We start from the raw sequence: 13,425 nt of genomic DNA, 5'->3' as shown, positions 1-13,425 counted from the left end.
ACTTGACATTTGCCACAGTAAAACACCCTCAAAGGGCAGGAAATTTAATCTTCTTGTTTGTTAAGTCTACCTAAAGGTCAGGTGACCAAAAATAATTGTGTGTGTCTGTGTGTTGCCATTGTGTGTTTTTTTGACTTTGCAAAGTAACTCTTTGTTAACAAGGGGGACAGCCTCCTACCTATGAAATAATGGAGTGTATGACTGAGTGTTTAACGACCCGCCGAAGCGGCTAGCACTTATTTAGCCTGATTATGCTAATCTTTCAACCTTCCCTCCAGACTTTCCTCCCAAAAAGAAAAACATTCAGGGTTTAGCACAACCACTGGTGCAAATAGATGAATTTATTGAGAAAAAATATTGAAGCAAATACAAAACAACTACATAACCGTTAAAAGCTCATCATCGAGATAATGATTAAAAAAGATATGTTCATATTTATAACATTTCTCTTTTGAATCTTGACCCATATAGTGCTTTTCATGATAAAAATCTTTTTTTCTTTTTGAATCCATCTTCATATTTACACATAAGGTAAAAAAAAAAAATAGGACATTTTTCGCACACAATGTCAGCATCCAAAACACAACACTTAAGAAGAAGCCATTTTATGGTACAAATGATCGCAATGAAATAAACAACCCTCCCTTTCACTCCTGCGAGCCGCAGTAAGAGATTCGCCTCGCCTGTGTATTCTGATGGCGGTGGCTTATTTGACACCATCTGCACATCTTGGATTACATTCCCAGTGTTTACGCCTGTCTTTGCCCCATTGTCAATCCTCAAATAAAACTATAGTGTGTCTGTGTTTGGCACTTTTTTTAATCAGTACCATGCAACTTTACCCCATTGACAAATCTCTCTCTTGGATGATTGTTTTTACAGCGCCACCATTTTGCCTCAGGCTCCGAAAAAATAAAAACAGAAAGTGAAAGCCACAAGTCACAAATGGACTCCTCTGTCTCTCTCACAATCCCTTTGTCGCCACAGCGTGACAGCATGCCATCAGCTCCTATTAGGATTAGCGGCCTGATGTGTCTTCACTCAGCGACTCTGACCCTCTTTAGAACTCCTCTCTCAGCAGCGCGCGCTGAGCAGGAGGGAGAAAAGAGGGCCGTAATGAGTGCCATCATCATGTAGAGCCATGACAGTAAAAATACCCATTAAAAAAAGGCCAGGTGACACCTCTTTAGACATTTGTAACTGAGCAATGCAGTGATCAGGTTTGAGTCCCGTTTTGTGTCCAACTTGTGGCTCATCTCTACAGAAAGCTGCCCTTAATGCACTTCTCTTTCTCCGGTCGATTGAAACCCAACACTTAAAACAAACCTGTTGTTTGGTTAGATCTTCCAGTTCACGGCTATGCTCTTTAAAGGCTTTAGCTACATGCTCAAGTCAGCCATGTAAATCTTGACAGTGTTGATTGGACACTCCTATTACGCTCTACTTCTCACCCTCATTTCGTCTGCCCACCCTTTTTCCCTCTGATTCGCTGTCTGCTCTGCAATTATCGCTCTTTCTCTCACCCGCTGTCTGAGGAGAGTAGTTTCACATTTTTGAAAGTTCATATTCACCGTCACATTTTCCCCACTCTCTTTGTCCACGTAAGCGTGGTTCTAAGTCAGTGAACAAGCTGAAAATTATAACCCAGTCTGGCCAATGAGAATGAGAAGAATAAAGCATAAGATATCTGAATGCCCTCATCAGAACAAAAAAAATACTTTATTTACTTTCCACCCACCATTATTGCACTGTTTCAGTCCAGACACAATATAGTGAAAAATAAATAAAGATTTGTGTGTGTGTGTGGGAATTGAATGCTACAAATATCTTTTCCTTTACCGCTTTCAGATAAATATAGCTTTGCTGTCTTCATTATAACGTCCTACCCTCGCCCTACTCACAGAGTAAAGTCACCTTGAGTACACTTGTAGCAGCCGCGTTCCAATCGCAGACACTTGCCACTTTTCTCCTAGTTGCTTGTTATGCCCTAGGAGTTCCAGCGTGGGGAACACAGCAGCAGAGGTAAGTATTTATTCTGTGTTTTACCTGCTGTCCACAAATCTCCCCTAAATTCCTTTCTTTATAGTTCTTTCTTTTTCTTTAACAAAGCTGTGTTTTTAAAGTCCTGCATGTCTCCTTCTCTGGCATAGGGAGATGGTTGGTGGAGGGGAAAGGAGGAGGGGGAAGACGGGTGGAGGAAGAAAAAATGAGAAAGGGGGGGACTCTAACAGTGATGCCTGCCCAGCAGCAAGGCAAGAGGCAAGGGATGCGGGGGGGAGGTTGGAGCCTGCAAGGGCTTTAAAAAAAACACCCAGATACCCAACACACAGTTATTAAACCCTTTTAAATAATAGTGATAAATAAACACAAGGCAGAAAAACAAAATGCCTACCCTCCTCCTCGCCCCATTACAGCACATTAAAAATAAGCTGTATACAGCAAAACAGCACGACTGAAGTTGCACATCCAAGATCCAACAGGCAGTGTGAAATGTGACTGAAAATATTTTCACCACATCTTCTTATAACCAACATCACCCATGCTCCGCCACTCCATTTGAATAATCTCCTGGCCACCTTCTTGGTGAAATGCTATTGTAAGTCAGCGTGTCTGATTATGTACAACAGCTGCTAATGCGTTAGCCCAGTCTAGCTGGTGGAATAGCTAGCAGGTGGGTAGGAATTCTGCTGATTGCTATCACTGGTAACAGGTGTACTTGACAGCCCGGTCCATCAATTAGTGAGATTAGTGAGATTTCAAAATTATTTTCTGAATTTGGGATTTTACGTTCCATTATGTTTAGGTTGTGATTTGTCACTTGTCAAATGCTAGGGATGCACCAATACTAGTTTCAGTTTTTTTGTTTTTTCTGGGATACTCGCGTAATAGCATTTGAATAATGAGATTCATGGGTTAGAAAGAAGAATGTTCATTGTGTATGGTAAAAAATATATTTATAAAACACATATTTTTTTATATGTTATTATATATAAATGTTTGTTCTGTGTTTGAACCAGACATATTTTAGACAAAACCTCCATTAAGCTTAAATAACACAACAACAATTATTTAAATCCTTTGTCTCCTCTGGGGGTAGCGGCTCATTTTATGGAAGCTAAGGAAGACAAATCTTGTCTCATGTCCCATTTTAAAACATTCATATTTTTTGGTGTCTATCTGTGTAATTGTATTGCAGAACCCTTCTTCATTGATTTGTGTGAGTTGTTTTTTGACTAAACTTCCCATGTGTTTTCTGTTCTTATCAACTTGTATTCAACCCATTGTTCTCATTAGTTAATCTTAATGCTTCGACCACAGATGTGTCTGTTGTGTTTTTGTCAGTTTTGGGTGTGTGTGTATTGCATCAAATGTGTATGAGTACACAGGTAGAGCATTGGTGTTGATACCAATAGGCTGATATTTGGGCATCCCTATCGAATGATTTGACTTTGATCTTAAAAAAATTCCCTCGCAAAAATAAATCTAAAATATCCATTTTTTTTCTTACTCCGGGCATTCCACTGACAACAATTCCGTGCGACTTTTACAACATTGGAAAATGGTGTCAAAATTTCCAGGTGGTTTTTAAAAATAACTGCAGCTGAGATTGTGCAGCGAATTAAACTCCATCACGGCAGACAACCCCAGCAAACGAAGGCAACCTCGCCTGCGGGCAATCTGACTGACAGGTCTGATAATGTCTGTTCCTGTGACAATGTCATGGCACGACGGAGGGAGAGCAGAGCATGTCAGGCTCAGGCCCCCGGGGGCCAGCGGCTGCTGCGGGGAAAGCAGAGCCGCATTTCATCTGTCCGTCTGAGGTTGACTGACAGGGCAAATCATTCAGTAAATTCAGATTCATCGCAACACTCAAGTACAACCACCGTCTGAGGTAACGAGCCCTCACCATTACAACGCTGTACAGGTTCTCTCCAGGGTGTAGCCAGATCCCGGCTTCCAACGAGCCCCCTTCCACTGGGAATAGTTTTGATTGGGTTTCGGTGAAATCCGTTCCCTGTATTCAGGGGTTCTCCAACCCATGTACCGCTCTTTCTCTCTCTCTCCCTCTCTGTTTCAACTCTTGATGCCCGTTTTGGTTTGTGTGCGTATCCATTCATTAGAGAGGAGTGGGGCTGGTGGCGGGGCGGGGCAGGGTATGGACAGGGTCGGGTGGGGGGGGGGGGGGGGTGGGGGGGGGGCGGGCGTAGGGGTTGCGCTTCAGAGATCGCTGGTCTCGGGCTGCTCGTACAGGGCCCGCAGTTTCTCGAAGCTGGGCCCCCAGTCCCCGAGCGTCTCCTCTCTCTTGGCTTCTCCTGCTCCTCCTGCTGCTGCTCCTCCAGCCCCGGCACCTCCGGCCGCCCCTCCGTCTGCGCCTCCCTCCAGCCCCGCCGAGCTGAAGGAGCTGAGGGACCCGGCGGGGGAGCCGCCGCCCTCGGTGGAGAACACCTGGAGGGAGTCGAAGGGCCCCGCGTCCGGGTGCTGGTCGGCGTCGCGGATGATCTCGCACAGGTAGCGGGCCAGGTCCTGGCTGGAGAAGGACAAGGAGCGGCGCGCCAGCGTCAGGGGCCGCGCCTGGCCCTGCGCCGGGAGTCTCGTGGGCGCCACGTCCCTGCGGATGGGCGTGGCCGCCACCGTGGTCGGGGTGACGGCGGAGGCGGCGCAGGAGGCGGAGCCCTGTTTGTTGGAGCAGGAGGACGAGGAGGCGACGGAAGGGGGGAGCGTGGAGGAGCTGTTGGTCCGGCTCAGGGTGTCCAGCGACTGGGCTTGGGACGGGGCAGGCTGGGCCTGGTGGTGGTGCAGGAGGTGGTGGTACTGGTGGTGGTACTGGTGGTGCTGCTGGGTTTGGGAGAGCGGGAGGACCGGGTGGTGCAGGGCCCGCATGCGGCAGTACTGGACCGACTGGGCCGGGCTGGGCTGGAGGGATTTCTGCAGCTCCGCCATGTCATAGGCGTTCTGTTGATGCACGCACACGCACGCACACACGCACACACGCACACACACGTACACACACACAAAGACACACGCAAAGAGACACCGTTAGCATTAAACACAATCTAAGAAAGGAGAACCCATTAGCTGGATTAGCATAAGAGCCCAGTAGACCAACTAAATACAATGAGACAAAGGGGGGAAAAAGAGCTAAAAGAAAGATGGGAATTGATAGAGAAGGGGGGACCCAAGCCTGACCACTCGACTGACTTTCAAAGTTCAACCCTTTTTTAACTTTGCACTCCAATGTCTCCATTTGTCTGAATAAACCAACCGATATATTAATCAGTGCTGAAGTGTGTGTGTATAAGTGTGTGTTTGTGTGTCCCTGTGTGTCTGTGTGTGTGTGTGTGTGTGTGTGTGTGTGTGTGTGTGTGTGTGTGAGCTCAAGTAAGTGCTTGTGCCTGTTTAATTCAAAATACATAGTCATTTGCATGGGTATGATTTCACCTGGCTAATTATTACTTCCTCTCTCTCATATCGTATTTAGTGGTTCCCTCTCCCTCTCTCAATTTCTCTCTTTCTCTATTCTCTCTCATCTCAGAACCATCTCTCAAGACACAAGAGCATCACATTTTGTTATTCTCCCTCCTATATCCAACTGGTTATTCTTATTTGTTAATACGTCACTGCCAATTACTGTAGCGCTGATCAAATTCAGACAGCACTGATCGCTTCCCTGGGTAGGGCGAAAAAAGAGAATGAAGGAAGATGAATCAGGGACAGAAAGCGGACCAGCGTTGCTCTGGGAGGGCGATGATGTGACGGGTGGAAACTGTTCTGCAGAGTTCTGCGTGGGTTTGTTCTCATCCTGTAGGGAACTGGAGGATAAGGCCCTTGAGAATCCAATGCGGCCCCAGCAACAGGCTCTCAGCATTTGGTAATATAACAAGGACCAGTGGTTTTATTGTGTGTGTGTGTGTGTGTGTGTGTATGTGTATGTGTATGTGTATGTGTGTGTGTGTGTGTGTGTGTGTGTGTGTGTGTGTGTGTGTGTGTGTGTGTGGTTGTGGGAGCATGTGTGTTTGTGGACGTACATGGTACATGAGAGTAGCAGAGGCAGATGTATGTGTGTGTGTCTGAGTGTGTTTGATGGCATGGGTGAGTGTGTGTGTGTGTGTGTGTGTGTGTGTGTGTGTGTGTGTGTGTGTGGGTGCGTGTGTGCGGCTGTGTGTGTGTGTTCATGTGGACATATGTGTGTGTGTGTGTGTGTGTGTATGGGTGTGTGTTTGTGCTTTGTATCACACTAACGCTCCAGGTCCTCCCTAGGGTTGAGAGCTGTGGAGTATCTGGTAGGATGGATGAATAGTCTACAAGTGTCTAATTAAAATAAATGTGTACAATTCAAATTGTACATGTCGCGCACCAGAGCCTCACACGCGAGCGCAAACACATACTACACGTGTTTTAATGGGTTTTAATTATGGGATGAAAGCAATGCATTTGTTTTGGTAGACAAAGGACAACTAAACAAGCTAATGATATCAATTACTGCATTTTCCAAAACACTATTTCAATTTGGATGCCATTTATTCACTGACAGTCTCACTTAAACGTGTACATTTGGAACACACACATTTGTCCTAGCATTTTCATTTTCTTAAATGTTTGAAATGAAGGAAGGCAGACAGTATTTCATTATTTGTATATTCTGTCTTAACAAATCCTTATGAAATAAAATGAGAACAGGCTTAAATATGGCCTCCATGTAAACGCAACATAATCGCTCATTGTACCCAGAGAAGAGACTTATTTAACCTACGTGCACAAGGTGTTGTATGTTGATGTATAAACGGTTGGGTAAAAATGAGGATTGTTTTAATCGACAAGGTAAAAGGTGTAGGCCCCAAAGTGATATCATGATATGTAGTATGTATGTTGTTGTATGTTGCTACTATGGTGTGTGTACCGTTTTACTATGAACAGTATATATATATGTGTGTGTGTGTGTGTGTACCTGGTCCTCCTCCCCTCCTCCCTCCTCGTCGTAGTTGAGGACGTTCTCGCGGATGTCCTCCCAGCCGTCGTGGTGGGCCGAGACATGGTACACGCCCTCCTTCAGACCCTTGTAGCTCCGCCAGCGCGTGTACAGGAAGATACCCAGCAGCAGCACTGGACAGAGAGAGAGAGAGAGAGAGAGAGAGAGAGAGAGAGAGAGAGAGAGAGAGAGAGAGAGAGAGAGAGAGAGAGAGAGAGAGAGAGAGAGAGAGAGAGAGAGAGAGAGAGAGAGAGAGAGAGAGAGAGAGAGAGAGAGAGAGAGAGAGAAACACATCAAGAGAGGGACAGAGACTCAGAGGGAACATGAGCTAGTGAGAGTCAGAGAAGCAGGTTTAAACATGTTAAGAAATAAATCTAAATACGGAACAGGACGAAGGGGGGGATGGGGGCGACAGCAGTAGACAAAACATGAAACACCAAGTCCACGGCATTAGAATTCAAAATGAGCTTGCCGATAATTACGATTCAATTAACCCGTGGCCTTAGAGAAAGATATGAAGTTTAATGAAGCCGGCCCTGTTAATCAATATGGAGAGTGTGGGGATGAAATGGAATTGTAATCCACAGGCCGGAGGGTGAAGGTTGTGGCTCAGAATCCATTACCCTTATGCATCGGATGGCTCGGCTTGTTAGAGCAGGGAGCCTATGTGTAGCCGCTGCTTCTGATAAATCGTTAATTTAATGTATGATGTGTGTGTATATATATATATATATATATATATATATATATATATGTATTAGGGCTGGGCAACGATTAAAAGGTTTAAACGCGTTAATCGCATTAATTGGTAATTGGTGAGTTAATTCGCGATCAATCACACTTTTAAAGTTATATTTTAAATCCACTCCAATTGAAGTTAAATGAGATTATCAAATGGAATACACATTATCATTCATACCAAATGTGCTTAGTAAGCAAAAACTAGATCAAGTGATCTTGAGGAGTTTTACTCACTTGACTCACTCAGTGTTGTAAACAGGCCGTTAATTAGTAGTTAGTTAATTAGTTGAATGTAAAGTAAGTGGAACGAAAAAACGAAAATGATTTCTGAAATGAATGTTGACATTCTGTGGGCAAAACATTTCAAAATCAAAGTAAAAAAATTAAATAAAAAGAAAAAGAGAACTTGCGTTAATGCGTCAATTTGTATTAATCACTTTAAAATAAGATTGCGTTAACGCATAATTAATGTGTTAACTTTCCAGCCCTAATGTATACATATTATAAAACGGGTGGCTTAAATCAAGCAATCTGATTGGTTCCCAACTGTTGTATATTGAGCGTATACACACAGCTATGACGCCCGTTTAGTTTATGAGTTCAGTATCACTCTGCGCCTAACTTGAACTGTTGTTTATTTATATATAAAAGCAATGGCATGGTTCACTGAAGCCTAAAAATATGTTGATTGCTGGAGAGGGTGGAAATGTTGTAAAGCAATAGGCACATGGTGAGTGAACTCGATAGTAGGCTAAATTGCCGGCGAACCAAGCTACCGTCTCTAGTCTAGCCTTCTCTCTGAAGGACGCTACAGTAGCCGCGTTTACATGGACACTTCTGTTCCGAATAGATTTCTAATCGGAATAGATATATTCCTGTCATGCGATCCAAACGTACTGTATACATGGCATTTCCAAAAGTGGTAAGCGAATGTTCTGTCTCTCGCACACACCTGACACATCTGGACCGGCGGCAACTTAATGGACGTGTTATCACTATTGGCATTTTTATGTATTTTGTTGGTTTTGTTTGTATCGTTTGTTGGTAAGGTTGGTCTGAAGCGCTCGTAGAAACTTCTTAGCTCTACCGTAGTGGTGATTCAGCTCCTGACGCATTCTCCGCCACTGTACAGTAACCTTTATAAATCCCTGTTGCGCATGGAACTGCCACATTGGCAGATTGCACATTGACCAAAAAAAAAAAAAAAATTAACAAAACTGTCTTCTAAATGAATGAAATACTGGGAAACTAATAAACCATTATAAGCAACGAGTGAACCACCGCCTCTTTCCCTTGACGGTGCGCAAAGCCCGCACGGCACACACAGACAGGTAGAAAAAAGCAAAGCAATCTCAGCATAAACACACAGTTGTGCCTTAAATTTGTCCATCGGGGAACACGTAAATTCCTCTAATGCTGACGTTTAAAATATATCAGCACCTATTTACCTTGATCTTCAGCTGTAGCCTTGCTGAACTCCCTGCATCCTCGCTGTCTTTATTCATTTTTTCCAGATTCGTATGGCGGTCTTATTATGGTAACTAGCTCATTGGTGAACACCTCGTCAGGTTTTAAACAGCGACACGCACTCGGAGACAGTAGCCTGGGCCTAAAGAAAGACAGGTCCATAGCTGTGTCTTTTGACAATTTATTTGTTACCATTCGTTGTGTTGATCAGCAGAGAAATAGTCCGCCAAAGACATTGACGTCGCTAAGCAACCGAATCCGCTGGGTTTGATAAGTTATCGGACTACTTGCAGAGTGATACACAGACGTGAATCAGGCAAAAAAGCCATTTTCCTTGACAGTGCAAGTTCGGGTTGCATAAAAGTACAGACGGACCAATTGCGAACTACTGCAGCTGCTGATGCCATCTCTCTAAGTTACCCGCACCCACCCCAAACCAATCGGAATAAGTGTATACATGTCGATTATAGCAGACTACACCACCTCTTCTATTCCGCATAGAATTGTATTCCGATCAGAGAATTGTATTCCGATTGAGGCGTATATATGATCATTTTTTATTCCGATTGAGCTGTTCTTTCACTTCTATTCGGAACAGAAGTGTCCATGTAAACGCGGCTAGTGTGTTGCATAGCAACCGCCGTACACTTTGCAGGCAGCCAGGAGGGACTACTTTTTTGTATCCGTTAAAAAAAAAGCTTTTCCTTGCTTTTTCAAAATTGAGAGTGTCTATGACTTTCATTTCGCCATACTTACGTAACCGTTTTATACAAGCAATAGATCACTGAAATGTGCTCATTATACTACAGTTAAGGGGGTCGCCGTCCCTCCGCTGCGCGTCGGGACGGACAACGCCCCTTAACTGTGGTATAATGAGAACATACCACAGCCTGTCGTGATCTATTGCTTAAATATATATATATATATATATGTGTGTGTATATATATATATATGTGTGTATATATATATATGTGTATATATACACAAATCATACAAGGTTCTAAATCTCTTGCTAGTCTGTCTTTAGCAAGTTTTGCTTTTGAATATTTATACATTTCTTTTTTTACAGAGGCACAGACCACATTTGAGGTTTGCACCTATAGAAATGTTTTTCCTGACCATAGAAAGCAGATGGATGGACGGATATTTCACATATATTATCCCACCGCTCACAACACTAACTATCAGCCAAACAGCGAAAGACCAGACCAACAAAAAATGATTGGATTTGAAAGTCCCAATGCAATGCTCAAATCCAAAAAGATATGATGTTGATGTGTAATAATATAAACAGATACATCCATTGATGCATGAATGGATAGATTAATCAATGAATCAATGAATGTAACCAGTTAAATAGTAATTAGGACATTGATATGTGTCCAAATAAAATACAAAAAGTGTGGAAACAGATACATGGATGACTTCATGGATGAATGGATAATATGCTAAACCAGAAGTTATGAATGTGTTATTTTACCACAAAAAAGCCAAACACACAGCTGCTAAAGCCAAAAGAGATGAACGGATGAGTTAATGGATTTATGAAAGCCTGAACTTAGGCAGTAGAAACGGCAATCGAAGGAGCATGGAGACACATAATCTATCATTGCCTCTATCGTCTCCAAGAGCTTTATGTGAAATCCGATGAAACATTCAGCGACATCCAGATTCCCGACCTACAGAGCTACATTAGCTTTTCAAGAGAAGAAGGTGCTAATAGAAAGAGGTGACACTCACTCTTAATCACCACGGTAACCAAACCAAAATTGCTAACAGGTTTTACAGCAGTGAGTGGAGATGAATTCATGTATGAATATATCGCTGCAGCGGGTGAGCAGGTGAAGGCAGACGGACAGCGGAGAGAAAACGATGGGAGAATAAAATCACAAAATCAATGTGATGAAAGGAATGGGAACATATGCCGACAGAAAAAGATGTTGAGGAACAAAACAGTGGAAAAGGATGGAGAAGGAAGAATCTGTGGCAAGATATATGTTTTATTTTCTTTGTATAATCAGTGGAGGTGCAGCAACAAAATGTCCTTTTGAAGGACACATTTTCAGCACGCCGTTGTGCAAATCGAGTTCTACTCGAGGTGCCAATCTGCATGTTTTTCCTGTCCACACCAATGCCTTGACCTTTTTAGAGTTGTCTGACAAATCCCCTGTTGACATCCCCCCCAACACCTCGCCGACTTCATCTACCCAGCTCTCCGCCTTCCTCCATTAGTTAGCCCCTCTGAATTTACCAGCCTATATTTTCTCATTGCCGGGGTATTGGCCATCGGGGAGTTCCGTGTGAGCCAGAATATACCACTTCCTCTGCCTCAGCTCTTAATCAAGGCATTGATTCCAAATGTTTTTTTTTATTTGTGCAGGTGGTGGAATCGAAGCGAGGGGATAAACAACCTTTGTCTTAACATAGAATGCAATTAATAGAATGCAATTAACATAAAAAGGGTATAATGGGGGCGCCGTGGCTCAGCAGGCGTAGCGGGGTGGTCGGGCGATCGGAAGGTTGGTGGTTCGATCCCCACTCCTACCTGTAAGTGTCGAGGGGTCCCTGTGTCGAGGGCCCCCCCCAAGCTGTCACATTGCATACCTGGCAACGCCGTCAGCGTATGCATGGGTGAACGTGGTCAATAATGTCTGAAAAGCACTATATAAATGTTCATTTACCTTTCACTTCACTGCTGCCAACGGATCATTTGAGGCTAAAGGAATAGGCGCCTATGCTTCACTTGCAAATTGCAGATATTAATAAATACTAAGCACTATTTTCTATACCCGTCCTACTGATACAAACAGAAGTATTTTCATATTGTTTTAGCACTTCCATAAACATTAACATGTTCTAAAGATAGCATCAACACATTGGGCGGATAGCATTAGCATGGGCATCCTGATAAAAAGCTAGAGCTCAGAAAAAGCGTATTCCTTTCCTGTAACTTTCCTGTAAAATGTTCCTTAACATGGAGCATCCTTCAGCAGAGAAGAAACATCCACAAGCATATCAGCCGTGTCACTGAACAGACAGAATCTATCGATGGGCATTTGTAGCCCCCACCACAAATCATTAAGAAACAATATTTGTTTGGGGATGTCCTAAAAGACAGACAGCATAACCAGACAAACACATTTTTCTACTTTGATGAAAACTATTGCTATTAAGTAGGAATTGCAAGGTAAGATTATTTTGAATACTATTCCATCCAAGACCTCACTGGATAGCATTGTGGCTAGGGTGTTTGACTTCCAGCACAAAGGTACTATGTTCAATCCCCAATGTCTTTAAGTATAACTGGATTCTTTCTTAAGTATCAGATTATAATATAGAACATCCACTGTTTAATTAAATAATTAAAGCAGTTGTTTTAATGTTGATGGAGATTAAGGTAAATGGGTTCTATGCACTTTCAATGTGGTTCAATGTATCCATCATTTCATACATTAATATGTTTTGACATTATATTGTCAACACAGCATCTTCTAATACTGGCTTAATGTACCTTGTGCTACGATTAAAATATAATGTGTTTGCATTAGAATAATAATCTATGATCTATAATAATTACATTGTTGAGAAACACCATTTTGCACGTGAATACAGTATATTCACATTGTGCTCTTATTGTTAAACACCTGTCTTTCACACACCTGACACTCTCGTGACCCACAAAATACTGTAGCCTAGCCAACTTGCACGGCTCTTAAAAAGTGTTTAAATAGGAACTGTTGGCGGAATGGGACCTCATTGTTCACAATACACAAAAAGAAGAAATCAGGGCTGGAGTATGAAGCTCATAATGGAGGTAAATAACATTTGGTTCCTCTTATGAGTATACAAGTAGCAGCACATAAACATCCCAAGATGCATTCTGATGTACAAACAGGAAATAAAACAGAGTGAAGGCCGAATGTCTAAGGACCTAAAGAGCCCTACTGCCTCTCCCATGGCTAGGAGAGGCTTCCCAGCATGGCCCCGCCTGGGTAGTGGTGGCCCTGATGAAGCTGTTCTGAAAGGTCTTTGTCCGGCCGTTAATGGACTGCTGGCCCCAGATGAATTGTTTCTGAAAAGGTCTCGTCTGCTTCCCTGGAACCTGACCTCTAAATAAAGAGGTGGGTTTGCGAGTCGGTGGGAGGGTGTGTGTGTGTGTGCGTGTGTGTGCGTGTGTGTCGTGTGTGTGTGTGTGTGTGTGTGTGTGTGTGTGTGTGTGTGTGTGTTTTGCCAGGATGGCCTTGCCTCAA

At 43.3% G+C, this 13,425-nt stretch overlaps 1 protein-coding gene across 1 annotated transcript in view; it reads right to left on the bottom strand.

Annotated features, from left to right (window-relative positions):
- Nucleotides 1-4,218: 4,218 nt before the first annotated feature.
- The window catches only part of LOC311356548 (neural-cadherin), a gene marked incomplete at its 3' end in the record, with an annotated part of 218,859 nt that continues 209,652 nt past the window's right edge, over nt 4,219-13,425 (bottom strand). Inside the window, exons 32-33 of the mRNA XM_084476342.1 lie at nt 6,947-7,101; nt 4,219-4,953 (exon numbers count right to left, since the gene is read on the bottom strand). Coding sequence (XP_084332468.1) covers nt 4,219-4,953; nt 6,947-7,101 — 890 coding nt within the window. The remainder of the gene's footprint in view (nt 4,954-6,946; nt 7,102-13,425) is intronic.

The sequence above is a fragment of the Micromesistius poutassou genome (genome assembly GCF_964030765.1).
Source record: "Micromesistius poutassou genome assembly, chromosome: 12".
In the NCBI taxonomy this organism is placed as follows: Eukaryota; Metazoa; Chordata; class Actinopteri; order Gadiformes; family Gadidae; genus Micromesistius; species Micromesistius poutassou.
The sequence above is the reverse complement of the archived record's forward strand: the minus strand, read 5'-3'. Positions and strand labels throughout refer to the sequence as shown.